General features: G+C 39.9%; 1 protein-coding gene across 1 annotated transcript; it reads left to right on the plus strand.

Moving 5' to 3' along the window:
- Positions 1 to 303: 303 nt before the first annotated feature.
- LOC307269632 (uncharacterized protein) lies at positions 304 to 15,544 on the plus strand (the record flags this gene model as incomplete). The annotated part of the gene is made up of 8 exons (XM_080052629.1): positions 304 to 376; positions 8,669 to 8,959; positions 9,789 to 9,868; positions 10,239 to 10,413; positions 12,101 to 12,166; positions 12,274 to 12,354; positions 13,548 to 13,789; positions 14,897 to 15,544. The coding sequence occupies 8 exons, from the start codon at positions 304 to 306 to the stop codon at positions 14,981 to 14,983; spliced, it is 1,095 nt and encodes a 364-aa protein (XP_079908755.1). The 3' UTR covers positions 14,984 to 15,544.
- Between the last annotated feature and the right edge of the window lie 526 nt (positions 15,545 to 16,070).

Raw genomic sequence — 16,070 nt, forward strand, 5'->3', positions numbered from 1 at the left:
TGTAGAAAAAGCACTCTGCTCTAAATGTGAGAACAACTCTGCTTGCTTTGTTCTTTAACCATGAAAGGAGATGTGGGGCCTCTTGGATCGCTTCCTTTAGAAACCATACACACAAACACACACACACACACACACACACACACACACACACACACACACACACACACACACACACACACACACACACACACACAATGTCAAATATACGATGTCACACAGCTCTGACAGGAAATAACCTTGACAATGGAAAAAGACGGCTGCCCTCGTTTTTTTCGGCAGACTAGAATGTGAGTGAAGATGAAGATGTCTGCTGTCTCAAGCATCACCATCACTGGACTTCTCCTCCTCTGCCTCGGCTCCCAAATATCATGCACAGGTAACAGCTTTATTAGGGCCAGCGCTAGGGTTAGGGTTAGGGTTAGGGTTAGGGTTAGGGTTAGGGCAAGGGCTAGGGTTAGGGTTAGGGCTAGGGTTAGGGTTAGGGTTAGGGTTAATAAGGATTTGATATTCAGTTGGTAATCCTTTTGCATTTCATACTTACGTCTCATAATAGGCGGATTTCTTCACATTAACGACAATGTTTCCCATAGTCTCTATTACTGGAAGGCTGCAGGCTAAAAACATCATTTTTAATATCATATCTTTCTTCCATAACATGTCTGCTTTCATGGTAGTATAATTCAAAGGTTGAAACAAGTGTTTAATGGGCTAAACCTTGTCTGCTAGCGTCTGTATATTCCTCCTATAACACCATCTTAAATGGACATTATCTCAACATAAGTTTTTTTTTTCAAATCTACTATCTACCATCTACTAAAGCACTTACATCAACTGAACTATCCATGATTGTCTGATTTGTGAGACATTTTCTTCTCAATTCTCTATTTCCATTTTAACCTGTAATTTTTATTTAATTTAAATGTTCTACTTCTATTCATTCGCTTTTAAATGTTTTATTTCTATTCATTCGCTTTTCTAATGTGTGTTACGTATTTTAATCTTGCCCCTGTAAAGCACTTTGAGTGGCCTTGTGTCTGAATTGTGCTATAGAAATAAACTTGCCTTGCCTTGCCTTTAGCAGAAAATGCATTCTTAAGGCAAAACATGTCATGAAAATGGAATAGATATGTTAACTGGCTTTATCCAACATGCAAATGTACATATAATTAGTTAGGCCAGCTGTATAACTCCCAGTAACGTTCTTCTTATAATCTCCAATACAATAGAATGGGGGTTAACTATTAAATATGAATTAATACAATTATATTAAATTGGTCTGCTGTTTCGTTTAAAAACATTTTTCCGTGCATACTACTTTTTAATATTCACAATTATTTAAGTACAGCACAAAATCAGGTTTGAAGAAGGAAAAAAGCATTCAAAGTGTACATTATAATAAGTATACACTACATCAGCTAAAACATGCAGGACCCATCCCTTTAAATTGAACTATTTTATTAACAAAAATTCTGCTAAACATTATTGGAATAGGTTAAACATGTGTGCTGTTGTCTATATCCGTTAAGTATGGAGTTATGAGAGAAGAAATGTCGGTTTGACTCCGTAGTTTGTGATTGACAGAAACACATCAGTTAGTAAAAGCATAAAGGAATGTTCCGTGCAAACACAAAGGTGCTGCTGAGGTGTTAACTTTGGTCTGAGGTTAAACAGCGGGGCTAACAGGAAGCTAAGCTAAAGGCCTTTCATATAGGTCAAGTACACACAGGCACGGATGAAGCAAATAGTCAACCCATGAGATTTCAACTCAATAGATTTCTGCTGTGCAAACACCAATAAAATCCTAAATGATAGCGTTATTTTCATTTTCTTTGGCAGATTAACAGTGGTTTGATGGTAGGGAGAAAGATGTGTTGTGTATGTAACAGCCTTCACACATTGGCCTGTTGCTTTCTGGGGTTTCACTTGGTCGTAATACTGTAGTACACGCTTTTCTTTAAAGGTGCTCCGAGGAACTTTCCGTTTGTGTTCATTCTTGCACCCCTTTGGACAAAAGCGCTACTGTTTTTTACTACATCAGCTGTTGTTCCTCGGTGAGCGTATACCCACGACAAAGGCATTAAGAAAAACTATATACAAATAACAGTCTTTGCACTAATGGTCTCGTTTGCTGTTAAATGTAATTCATGATCATCAGAAGAAAAATTAGACTGTTTCTGAAATATTTAAAAGTTCCTCGAAACACCTTTAAACTCTCTCAAAATCCATGTTTGTTCTTTTTAGATCCTCATCTGACATATCTGAGTGGCATTGTTGAAATGACCTACTTTATATCCACTGTCTGTCTAGATATTAAAGACCTACTTCACCGGTAGAAATATGAAAATGTATTGAACTCTGAGATCATATGTAGTATAGATGTGCAAAATTTTTGAAATCGGTTCATCCTAGCCTGAGAAAAGGCAGAAAGAGTGTTTTATGGTCTCACTGTCTAACCCTACATTTTCCCGTGTGTGACATCACAAATGTAGGGTTAGGATAAAAAGTACAGCTGGGCCAAGGGAAGACTGAGGGAAGACAGAGGGAAGAAAAACCTCATTCATTATATTATAATAGTGATTTTATAATGATAGAACGTCGGTTCCGTATGGGTGAAGTATTCCTTTAACAATGGCTCCAGGGGCCTAATGTTGAGTAGGGTTTGCCAGACCATGCCTTTACATGTCAGAAAATCCCAGTAGATCAGCAGTTTCTGAAATACTCAGACCAGCCCTTCTGGCACCCTCAACATTGCCATGTTCAAAGTTACTTAAACCCACTTTCTTCCCCATTCTGTTGCTCGGTTTTAACTTCAATTAGTTGTCCCGTCCAGGTCTACATGCCTAAATGCATTGAGTTGTTGACATGTGATTGGCTGATTAGTTATATGTGTTAACAAGAAAATTAACCGCCGTACCTAATAAAGTGGCCGGTGAGTGTATACTATATATAATTATTCAGACGTGTTGTTGTTGCACTGTTTCCACCTTTATTGTTGTATTAGAATAACTGTGGGACCATCAAACTAACAATGATACAAATAGTGATCATCATTATAATTAATAATTGTGAACATAAATCATTTCTCATGTCCCTATGACCCTGCTAGAACAAAATACATTGAAAAAAAATATGTGTTGTGGAGGAAGTGTCATATATGTGGTGTTGCATCAGAAGTCTTGTTGAGGTGGTGAGTGGGCGGTAGGCCTGCCTGCTCCATAGATAACACTGTGGTCTGTGCTAAATGTCGATAAAGTTATGACATTGTTTTCTAACTTCAGTATTAACGGATCTTTATCTTTATATATACCCTATAATTAGGTTGTCTGAGGTTCCTAAGTATAAATAGGATTATCATGTTTAGTTATTGTAGGGCTATAAATGAAATGCATGGACAGAGAATGTATTGAGAGCATGTTGGGACCGTAGATAGTATATAAAATGGATGTAGCATCCGGGCTGACCTCAGTTATTCCTACTGCATCCAATTCTCCTGGCTTATGCGCGTCGCCATCTTGTGAGATTTTTACGTCGGGGAGGGAGATACGCCCATCTAGCTGACGTATACCTCCGAGGCGAAGTGAGGGACAACGGGCGGATAGCTGTCACTCAAGAAATCGCGCCCCTAATTATTCATACATTTTAACCTCCAAAAGAATAAAAACTAGCCTGCTAGAAAAAAATTCACCCCCCCCTCAGTGTTGTCATGGAGATATGACCTAAACATACAGACTAGAATGGTTTTGTGGACCAACCCGTAAATAGGTTTAATACAAGTGAGTCAACGAAAAATTGCTCACTTTTGGTACCACCCCCTAGTGGCCACCAGAGTGTACTGCAACGTTTGTCACTTCCTCATTGGATGCTGGTAGAAATGGCTGTGGTTGGGGCTTGATTAGGACTTGACTCAAATGTGCTGATGGTGACACAGGTAGTTTTAACTACAGCAGGTTAAAGCTGGGGTATATGATTTCTGATTGGTCAAAGTTAACATGAGCTGTACACTTTGACCAATCAGAGCGAGGCTCCGATTCTCTGTTCTTATTGGCTGTTGGGACTGTCCATTCACTTTGGCACGACTTTGTTAGTGTAGAGCGTGTCAGGGAGGGACCATAGGGGAGGGACCAAAGAGAACAAGTGGAGCGGTTGAGGTATTTGGATTCGAATCTCTATCCCAACTGCCATTTTCTCCACAAATCCTCCACCCCAAAAAAAAATGTATTGAAGGTAGAGTCAGTGATTCTGGAGAACGCTTGTTGTCAAAATCACTTAATATCTCCTAGTGATCCGATACCTCTCAGTACTGTGTGTGCCTGGATTCTGTAAACGGGCATGTTGCCAGCTACAGTTTCACAACCTGTTGTTTACAAAGCCTATGCTGTGTATTAACACCAGATTTATTTTTTAAGTGCAATCATGAGGAGATATTCACTGATTTTGACAAAAAGTGATTTTGAGGGCAAGCATTCTGCAGAATCACTGACTCCACCTTATACTTAGTTATACGGTAGCTATCAGCATGAAACGTTGCCAGTTGATCATTTACATTACGCAATGCAACAATAATTGTTTGTATTGCAATTTCTTTCAGAAATGTTTGAACAAATATGCAAATTTGACAATACCTACTAAAAAACTAAAAATCTAGATGTCAAAATCTTTATTTTATTTTTAACACATATAAGTGTCCAAAGTTTTTACAGAAAATATTTTGGATTCAGACATTTTTCCATTTATAAATAGAAAAATACAACGACAGGTCTTGCATTTGTAGAACAACTTATGAACAAAACCTTATGCAATAACCTTCAGAATAGTGCTGAGAAGGATTATGGGAAGTTTAGTTGATGTAAGTGCTTTAGAAGTTGAGATTTTTGGTGTATCGTATTGGAAGAAAAAAGCTAATGTTGAGATATGTATGTACATTTTGGACCTTTGATTTAAACTAGAATTGATGCATGTTCTTCCTCATCTACTCAATGCAACCAGTAACTTCCTGTTAGTTTCCTTTCTCAGAAAAAATGAAACCGAAAATCAGTTCCATTCTGTGATGGTTAACCAAGCTGCACTACTAAACATTTGGAACCACTTAAATACAGGAAATGAAGACTTTTATACATTTATTTTTAATTTAATTTCTTATATATATTATAAAATCATATATACACCATGTTTGAGACATTCTTGGATGTTCACACAGACACAGTGGAGTGGGTTACTCTGTGGTTTTGAGCGTAGACAACAGGATATAAAACACACACAGCTCCCATCTGCAGTCAAATGAAGTGTGTAGCATGGCTGCAAACCATTTAGTTCATAGTTTGACATCTCAAATGAGCGCACAAGTGTGAAAGATGCACACTAGCACAGCAGCAGTGTTCAAAAAGGACCAACCATAAATATACTGTACCACTTTAAAAAAAATCCAAAGAGGCTATCATTGAGTAGACATAGTAGACCGGACTAGAACTTGAGTCAATCTCCATTCGGACTGATTTGGAACGTCAGCGGATTGTCAATGAAACCTATCAAATCAAATCAAATCAGTTTTATTTGTATAGCCCAATATCACAAATAGACATTTGCCTCAGTGGGCTTCACATTCCATACAGTACGACACCCTGCCCTTACACCCTTAGCTCGGCTGAGAAAAAACTCCCAGTAAAAAACCCTCTACCGTGATTACAAAAATAGAGAAATCTCAGGGAGAGTCGACAAAGTAAGGGATCCCTCTCCCAGGACGGACATACTGCAATAGATGTCATAAGTAGAGAAAAATCACGAAGGAGTTTGATCATTGACCAGATGTTTTTTACATGGTAATACTAAAGTAAAGTGTATCTATCACCTATGGCTGGGGTAAACTCAGGAGAATTTGTTTGAATGAAATGAGAAATGAGCTGATGATGTGGATTTACACTATTGTAAAGTGGTTCCCCATGAGTGGTACCAACAGTTCTGCGCTCATGCTCATCAATTTTTTTCCTTGTGCTTGAGAATGTGTGTACACTTAAAAACCATTCCCGGATGTGCATGCACTCAAATCCCTGGTAGCACACTAAAGCCAATATGTTTACAGTGAGTTTTACATACAGTAGAATGAGCCACAGACTTGCTTACAATATGTTACGCTACAGTACGGTACGGTACTGAAATGTATTTTCGCATCTCAGCAGCTTCATTTTCAACATCACAGGAAAGACTAAAGAGACGAGATAAGACAAGCATTAAGGCATAAAGACAGGTACTCCATTTAAAGCTGGGGTATATGATTTCTGATTGGTCAAAGTTAACATGAGCTGTACACTTTGACCAATCAGAGCGAGGCTCCAATTCTCTGTTCTTATTGGCTGTTGGGACTGTCCATTCACTTTGACACGACTTTGTTGGTGTAGAGCGTGTCAGGGAGGGACCATAGGGGAGGGACCAAAGAGAACAAGTGGAGAGGTTTCTCCCCAAATCATCCACCCCAGCTTTAACAGAGCATTACAACAGAAGACAAAATGTAAGGCCCATCATCAGTGTCCATTGGATCTGGGATTATCTGTTGTATTTAGTTTGAGGATTGACTGATAAACTGAAGAGTGCTCCAGTCTAACCTTGTTTAATGTTGGGACCCTATATACCAAATTGTTCTCACTGTTCAGAGCGTGGTTGGGGGTTGAGAGGAAATGTTGTTGGCTATCGTCGGTATGCTTTTATGGTCGGCTGACTCATACAGTTTCTGAAGTGGTTGACCCACAATGTTTGAGCAGATTATTTTTGAAATCGTTGGAGCAGCCTTGATTTTGAAGTCGCAGAAAAGCTCTTGGTACAATACTGCTAACGTTCATTATCACAGCCATAGCCATATATATATATTAAATCAATATTGTTTACTATTCTTCTGATATGATCAGGCATATTGAAACACTGGAGCAACTTAAAGGAGAAGTAAGTAATATGGTCCTTTTTCGCTAACTTCCTATCCCGCGTCCCTACGTCACCACCACATAAACACACAGCCGTCTTCTTCAGATAGTGCCACGATGGAGAGCAGCGAGTCATCGTTCACGGGGGCACAGAGACCCCGCCTCTTTATAGCGCTCTGTCTCCTGATTGGATAAAAACGAAACAGGATACTCAAAATTGTATCTGGCAATTACTGCAAAGCTGACTGACTTGGAGACCCGTGTTATGAACTGCGCATACTGTTTAAGTGATCGCTGTATGAATATAGAGAGATTTTTACATGTTTATTAACAAACAAATATCACTTACTTCTCCTTTTAAAACTAGTGCAAATTTCTTCCCGTAAAATTTGAATAAAGCCGACTTGTACACTGATGGAGAACGTTTGTGTGGTCGCTGTCCTATCAGCTACTTAGATGCTGAGGAACCAACCCTATGGAAGGTACACTCAACACTCCCAGGGGGCCTTTAGAATGATCGTGACACATGCTGGTTCCATGGAAATGATGATGTTTTGTAATGAATCATTGTATGTGTTTGAGGTGCAGAAAGTAGAAGTTTCAGTAGAAGGCCAGGCCGGTACTTGACGTTATGTTGCTTCTGCTGTGGTCTTATGACTCATAACCCACCACTGTGATTTGATCTGAAAATAAGGAGTTTGGATTACTGTAATATTTGTCATTCTCTACAGTCAGACATGTCAACAAGCAGTAATCCAGTCTTGGTTTGGATGCAGATAAAAACCTTCAGTACGTGATATACAGTACAGAACTTTTTAGTATGGATTGATCCAAAATCGAGATGACTGATGTCTTGTATGGGCGTGGCTTCTCCCCTTGTGACATCATATGGGGAAACAATGTGAACAGGGTGTTTTGAACATAAGGTGGAGGTGGAGAAAAAGCGCGAGGGTTGCTTATTCTTATACTTTGGTAGTCTCTAGTCACGTGTTGAAGAAACATGAAAATAATGCATTTTGCCAAATAGGTCAACTTTAATACAAAAACATATTTCCTTTTAATTATTGTTCCACCAGTCATTATCAGTGTTAATAAGTAGGGGCCTAGTGGCCGTTTTTAGGTACTACACGTACCAAATAATTCCCTCATTGTATTGCGTCAGCCATTGAAAAACTGTCTCAAAAGTCAGAGGGATTACCTGATCCTGGATAGCAAAAACCTTTCCAAATCCGGATTAATAATAATATATTCAATTTATATAGCGCTTTTCTCGCACTCAAAGCGCTTTACATAGGAGCACAACAGTAAAGAAACAAAAGTAAAATGTAAAGTTGATGGGGCTTGGGATCCAGGGATCCAGGTGCTGGTAAACTACGGTAGTAGCCACAGCTGCCCTGGGGCAGACTGACGGAAGCGTGGCTGCCATTCAGCGCCTACAGCCCATCCGACCACCACCTCAAACATACACCAGTCATATACATTCACACCAGGCAAGGTGAGTCTAGCCCAGTACAAGGACACACCCCAAGATAGATACACCTTGGTCAAAAGTGGATACCTGTGCATGGAATTATAAAGTTTAAAAAAAAAGTGTAAAAGGGGGTGCCTTATAGGTTAAGGTCTGCCCGCCTATTGTGCACCGCCAGCACACTGCTTTTCTGGATTACTCTTTTGTGGAACAACTGTGCCCAGCAGATGACTGGTTGTAATGGCATAGACAACGTGTAACAATATTCTCTCACCTTTGTTTCTTTCCAAAGATTCCCAGAAAGGCTGCGACTACTACGGCGTAAAAGATGGGAACTTCACCGTGCCTCTGAAGCACAACATGGACGACATAGACGCCCTGAGATGGTACCACAACGGTACAACACTCGTCAATCGGAGAAAAGGCAAATTTATCACGGGGGAGGAGTATGTTTCTAAGAATGGATCGCTGCTGCTGACACATCTGCAGGAAAGCAGCAGCGGGAAGTACACCCCAGAGTTGTTTGATAAAGATGGAAAGAATAAATTAGTGTCGGATCAGAGCATGACTTTATGTGTATTGGGTAGGTAACAACATTGTTAGTACATTTCCTTTCTGTATCTAACTATATATTTTGACACACCATACTATGCAAACCTCTTAAAGCTGGGGTATATGATTCTTCTTCTTCTTATTTTTTTTTTTTAACTTTTATTTTAGTGGTTTTATAGTTTTTTACATATGGACAAAAAAAAACAGAATAAGTAAACACATACAATACATACACAACACCCAATCCCCTCTCCCCCCTCCCCCCTCCCCCCTCCCTCACATAAACAGACAAGGAATACAGAAAAAAAGTGAAATGAATAACTAAGACAAAATTATTAAGAAAATAAGCTATACACAAGTACACAAGAAACAAAACAAAGCTAAAACAAAAACTAAACTGGGGCAAACCTCACACCTTTTGGTTCCCTAAGTGCCGCAGCACTGGGCCTCGGGTTCTGATTGGTTAAAGTTAACATGAGCTGTACACTTTGACCAATCAGAGCGAGGCTCCGATTCTCCGTTCTTATTGGCTGTTTGGACTGTCCATTCATTTTGGCACCGACGTTGTTGGTGTAGAGCGTGTCAGGGAGGGACTATAGGGGAGGGACCAAAGAGAACAAGTGGAGCGGTTGAGGTATTTGGATTCGAATCTCTATCCCAACTGCCATTTTCTCCCCATATCATAAACCCCAGCTTTAACTCTTATTCAGTCTGTGTGTTGAGTACATCTGCTAGCATCAGTTTCATGTAGTCATCAGTTCAGATCAATGATGTTTTTATGTTCTTTTCGGCATGAGATGGTAATAACGGGTGATGATGAGCAATGCTTGAATCTAGTTCTGCTGTTATGCTCTCCTCAGATCGCGTTACGATGCCTACTGTCAAGACTGAATGTTCAGAAGTCAGAAAGACTGTCACGTTTACCTGCAAGGCTGGACAGGTGAGGAAAGCACACATGGCCACGCTGTCAGTGGAGTACAGGTGCAACTTGAACATTTTGAATATCATGCAAAAGTTCATTTATTTCATCTTATCTTTATCTCAAGGCCTTTATTTGTTATCATTTTGATTATTATAGCCAACAGCTTATGCAAATTCAAAATTGCAGAAAATTTGATTATTACATGAAATCAATAAAGAAGGGATTTTAAATACAGAAATGTCAGCCCTCTATAAAGTATAATCATCCATATGCACTTGGTTTGGGCCCCTTTTTGAATGAATTCTTGCCTCAATTCCAATTCATTTTCCATGATATTCTAATAATACGAGTATCACCTGTATATTCTCCATTATATCCTTCGACCCAGCAGGCCAAGGATGTCATCTTTGGATGGCTTCAGAATGACAAGGTGTTGGTGGATAAGAAAGATCAAAGTCTGACAGTCCCCGAAAAGGTGGAAAAGGATGCCTTCCGTTGCAGGGTGTCCAACCAAGTCAGCACTATGACCAGCACACCTGTTAAAGAAACCTGCTTTAAGAGGGGTGAGTATCAACTGCAGACAGTAACTTCTGCCTCACATACGCATAAATATTATTTGATTAAAGGAGAGGTAAGTGAAATGGTCCTTTTAGCTAACTTCCTGTTAGCTTTAGCAGTCCCCTCCCATCGTCCCTACGTCACCACCACATGAACACACAGCCGTCTTCATCAGATAGTGCCGCGATGGAGAGCAGTGAGTCATCGTTCACGGGGCACAGAGATCCCGACTCTTTATAGCGCTCTGTCTCCTGATTGGGTAAAAACGAGCGGGATACTCCAAATTTGATCTGGCAATTACTGCAAAGCTGAATGACTGGGAGACCTGTGTTATGAACTGCGCATCTATCTATCTATCTATCTATCTATTGTAGTGGAAACAATGTGATCATTACCGTGGCCGAGTGGCCCATTGCTCCACGACATTTGATATTACTAGAGAGAAAGGAGACATCTCGACAAGCTTCAAGGTAGACACGGAGAAGTAGGAGATCGGTCTAAAGGGTACTTTATTAAAGGTTGACATCAGGTTTCAGCTCAATAGACAACTTCTATTTTTCCAACACAAATGTACTTATTCCTCACAATAGTTCAGATCTCATATCACCCTATCCTAGTTATCTAGCCTCAACTTTGGGGGTAGGGGAAATCCCAACAGCAGTTTTTCTTCCTCGGGCGTAAAGGCCCCGTTCTAGTGAAAGTCCTTCGGCTTTATACTATCTGTGTGTGTGTGTGTCTGTGTGTGTGTATGTGGGTGTGTGCGTGTGTGTGTGTGTGGGTGTGTGTGTGTGAGTGTGTGGGTGTGTGTGTGTGTGTGAGTGTGTGTGTCTGTGTGTGGCTGGGAGTGTGTGTGTGTGTGTGTGCATGTGTGTCTGCGGGTGACTATGTGTGTGTATGTTTGTGGGTGTGTGTGAGTAAGAGTGTGTCCTTTCTAAATGTCAGATCTGTGGCTATTCGTGGCACGATGTGGCAAGATATGCAATAGTGTTCAGTGTCTGTTTACTGCTCTGTTTGCAACACTTGTTGTCGTGTAGTGGTGGCCTAAGGCAGTCTGACCTGTATGTGTTGTCAACAAGGTTAAACCTAAAGGTTGCCCTGTTTTCTGATCAACTCAAACCTTACTAACTTATTTTAATATAACTTTAATATCTATCTATCTATCTATCTATCTATCTATCTATCTATCTATCTATCTATCTATCTATCTATCTATCTATCTATCTATCTATCTATCTATCTATCTATCTATCTATCTATCTATCTATCTATAAGAAACGTCTGTCTGTCTTCTGTCTGTCTGTCTGTGACTCGCATATCTCGCTCACTGTTAGTCAGATCGGCCTGAGCTTCCAGATATGGCTTGCGCACGGCAGGAAGGTGTGCATCTTCATGATTATGAAGTTTTGGACCAAATATGTAGAAGTTATCATATTCATATCATGCTGGAGGCGAATACATGTGCACACTGAAGGCCACAGTAACAACGGGCATGAAGTAGTCTCCGGCTAAACCCCGCCTCCCTCTGATTTGATTGGCTGCTGCGACCAAAGCTTGAAATGAGTGATGAGCGGGGACACACACAGCAGACCTGCTTCCTACGGGCACTGCACTAGTTTAAATAAAACACAGATATTGAAAGAAGAAAATGAAAGCAAACTGATTCAATGTGTTTCCTCTAATCCCCTTCTCAAGATCCTGGTTTCCCTGAGAATCTGCTAGGAGAATATGGCTGGTTCATTTTGGCCGGCGGTGGTGGGGGTATGTCTGCTTTCTTGTTTTCACTGTATTGGATAAAGCTTGGCAGTATCTGAGTGTAGTAATATGAAGACATCTGTTTCACTTCACATCACTTCTCTTTTTAACAGCTGTTGTTCTGGTGCTGATGATAATCGTCATTGTTTGCTGCGTCCGAACCAGAAGGCGGAAAAAAGTCGTGCAAATCAAGGGTAACTGTTTAATGTTTTTATTTGTTTTCATAATTCATGTAAAAACAAAATGTCCAGTCCAAAGCCACAACTTTAAACTGTAGCTGCTGTCCCTATCGCTTTTAAATTGGGTCAAATAATAACTCAAATGTCCATATTTGGATTTGCAGTTGCAAAATTGTTTGTTGAAGTATTGAGTTGAGTATGAGGGCCTATAGCCTAGCCTGGTCCTACCAGACCATCGTACTTCATTTAATTTGTACAGAAGGTCTGGAACTGCTCAATTGACAAACGTTCACTCACTTGGGTGACGCGGGTGTCTGTTGAGGTTTAAAATGATTGCCAAGTGCCACTCCGGATCTGCCATAACCAATCGCATAGCGTTTGGTTGTGACGTATGTCTTGCGCCGGGACCAGCCGGGAACCAACAAAACTCAGCAAAGCTTGTTCTTGCTCCGGCTTTAAATTATTGATATTCGGCAGCGTTGCCACAACAAACTGAATAGCTTCTCTCGTATCCTTATCCATTGTCTTCCTGTGACTACAACTGAAACTGATTGGACCGGTAAACATCTGTTCGAGCAGGAACCCATGAATACACTGACTACTACTACTACTGCAGCAAAGTAGGTAGGCGGGCGAAGCCAGGCTAGGCCTAGCCAAGGATAAACATCAAATAAAGTAACGAGAAGTTAAGTGGTGCAAGAATATTGTCATTTTGCAAAATGAAACATACTTCAGGAGAACATATTACCAGTAACCCAAGAAGATGAGGGCTAGAGCAGTCTTATCGCAGTTAACCATGATTTTTTCTCAGGTATTGGCCAATGATAAATAGCTGCTAGCTTTCCAGAACTTTAATCATTTCCTTATTTGTGAAAGACGTAGACACAAGATACTCAACGTTCCTCATTTTAATGCAGTTATTAATTTTTCTTTATGAATACCTGTAATGCCTTACCTTTCAATTCAAAGGGTTTCTGAAGGAAAACTTTTGGTAGGTATAGACGCAATGCATTGTGGGTCCGTTGACTAGGAAATATAATCTATCGATCCATACACAAAATCAAAAAAAGTAAGTTATCATCCGGGGCATTTCTCGCCTACACAAACTAACATACGCAACCACCGACATACAATTCAAAATGAGTACGAGTAGGACGTCGGTAGGGCTTTTTCGAAACACGATTCAAACGATTTTTATTTCTCAACAGAAGAGGAGGAGCTTCGTATGATGGTGACCAATCCGAGCCAACATCATCATCATCATCATCATCACAATCACGGTCATCAACATAACCATCCTCCCCACCCACACCCCCACCCCCAGACCCAGCCCCAGCAGCAGCCAGCAGGCCACACCGGACCACGTCAACATCGGTCCAAACAGCAGCGCCCGAAGGCCCCCAACCCACCTAACACCAACCCACAACCCAGCCCTAGGAGACCAACACAGGTAGGACACCACACAGTACACACCAGACCAAGTGTATGAAGGTTGAGTCCAAAATACAGAACTCGACACCATCCCTGCGTTCCAAATCGCACACTCTTTCTTTTTTCTATTCTACATATATAGATAAAAATAATCTAGTTAGGATGCAGTTTGCTACAATTGGGACATACTTTTACTTATTTATTCCATCATAACATCGCGCCTCTTGTTTTTCATATCCGTCGCATCCCCCGTTTGTTTTCATATGGAGGCTCTGTTGATGTGACGTCACTTCAGGTGTGCACTGGATTATGGGTTAGAATCGCCCAAATAGGATGCTGTCTTCAACACTAAAAATCCTGGCCTAAATTTTTTTCCCACCATACTAAATAGTAGATAGAATGGGCATTGGAACGCATGGCATGTTTTAAGGTGCTACGAGGAACTTTGAAATATTTCTAAAATTGGCTAATTTTTCCATCTGATGATCATAAATGACATGGAACAGCAAACGAGACCCATCAGTCCAAAAAAAATGCTATTTATATATAGTTTTTCTTTATCGTGGGTACGCTCACCCAGGAACAACAGCATGGCGTGGTAAAAACACTACCGCTTTTTGTCCAAAGGGGGTGCAAGAGTAAACAGAAAACTGAAAGTTCCTCGGAGCACCTTTTAAACATGCACAAAGTATAACCCCAATGATGTACACAATGAGTTTATTTTTATTTTCATTATTTAGGTCTCAGTGCCTAGCCATGTCTCTTAGTGATAGCTAGTGTATGTGTGAGTGTGTGAGTTTGTGTGTCTGCGTCTGTATGTGTGAGTGTGTGTATGAGAGTGTACTGTATGTATTTGTGTATGTCTCTGTGAATGTCTATGGGGGTGGGAGGGTTGGGTTCTTTTAATGTTCTTTCTCTTGATTTTATTAGCTGTTTTTTTTTTTTTTTTATTATTATTCTTTGTAAGGTACTTTGAGCTACTCTCTAATATGAAAAGCGCGATATATATAAAAATTGATTGATTGATTGATTGATTGATTGATTTTTTTTTTTTTTTGTGATTTTTTGGCTGCTGTGAAATGTTTTGGAGAATTGAAGTAAAACAGTAATGTGTGTGTTTTTTTAGGAGAAGGGCCCCAGAGGTGATGAAGAGCAGGCTCCTCCTCTTCCTCAGCCCAGGAAGAAAGCTCCCAGAACACACAACAGAGTGTGACACGCCATCCTTTTTTTTTTCTTTTTTTCATTTCCTTTTTCCAAATGTATTTTCTCTGTTTCTGTTTATCCAAACTCAAGATTGCCAGATGGAGGACACACTCCACACACGATCCCTTTTACAGCAATATTTAAAAAACAGCTTTTCAGTTTTTTGCGCCGTCGTCATGGAATAACCTGCAGAAGCAGCTTAAGCTTCAGGACCTAGTAACTCTAAACGAATTTAAGGCTGTTGTTAAGAGTTTGAAGTTGGACTCTTATCGGAAATTGTGAATGTTTTTAGTTAAGAATCTTATTTTTATGTTGTACAACTGTACTTAATATCGAAGATGCTATGTGAAGCTAATCTCAAACTATGAATCCTCGAAAGTTTTCAGTTAATCAAACTTGCCTCCTGAATAGTTTTTTAAGGCTATATTTTCTTAGTACAATTTAAGGGCATCATTTTATATTCTGTAACTGTTATTCAAACTCTTAGTTTTGTACTTGTTTTTTTTTTAAGATAATTTTTTGGGCATTTTTGCTTTCTATTAGACATATTGGAGAGAGAGAGAGAGTTGAAATGGGGCAAAGAGGAAAGGACATGCAGGGATAACAACATTCAAACTAGAGCTATCAATATCAAGTATTTGAAATCGAAAAAATAAGTATACAGTGAAGTAGTGTGGTTGTGTTTTTGTATTGCTGCGTTGAACTGTGAAGAATTATGTAAGGAGCCATCAACACCACTGATTAACATTTGTTCAACTGCACAAAATGGGAGAAGATTTTCAATTACAAATGTGTATTGTATTTTTGGTCCATATTACATACAGTACATACTAAGAGAAATCCTAATTCCAGTGTTCAAATTACAGTGGAAAATCTCAAATCTCAAACTGATTGCGACGCATCATGTAAAAAGAATGATATTTTTTGAATGGCAGTCCTGTGCATTACCTACCTAGCATGTCACGTGGCCAATGGTTTACCATTTAAAGCTGGGGTATATGATTTCTGATTGGTCAAAGTTAACATGAGCTGTACACTTTCACCAATCAGTGCGAGGCTCCGATTCTCTGTTCTTATTGGCTGTCGGGACTGTCCAT

Source organism: Ammodytes marinus (genome assembly GCF_949987685.1).
Source record: "Ammodytes marinus genome assembly, chromosome: 24".
In the NCBI taxonomy this organism is placed as follows: Eukaryota; Metazoa; Chordata; class Actinopteri; order Uranoscopiformes; family Ammodytidae; genus Ammodytes; species Ammodytes marinus.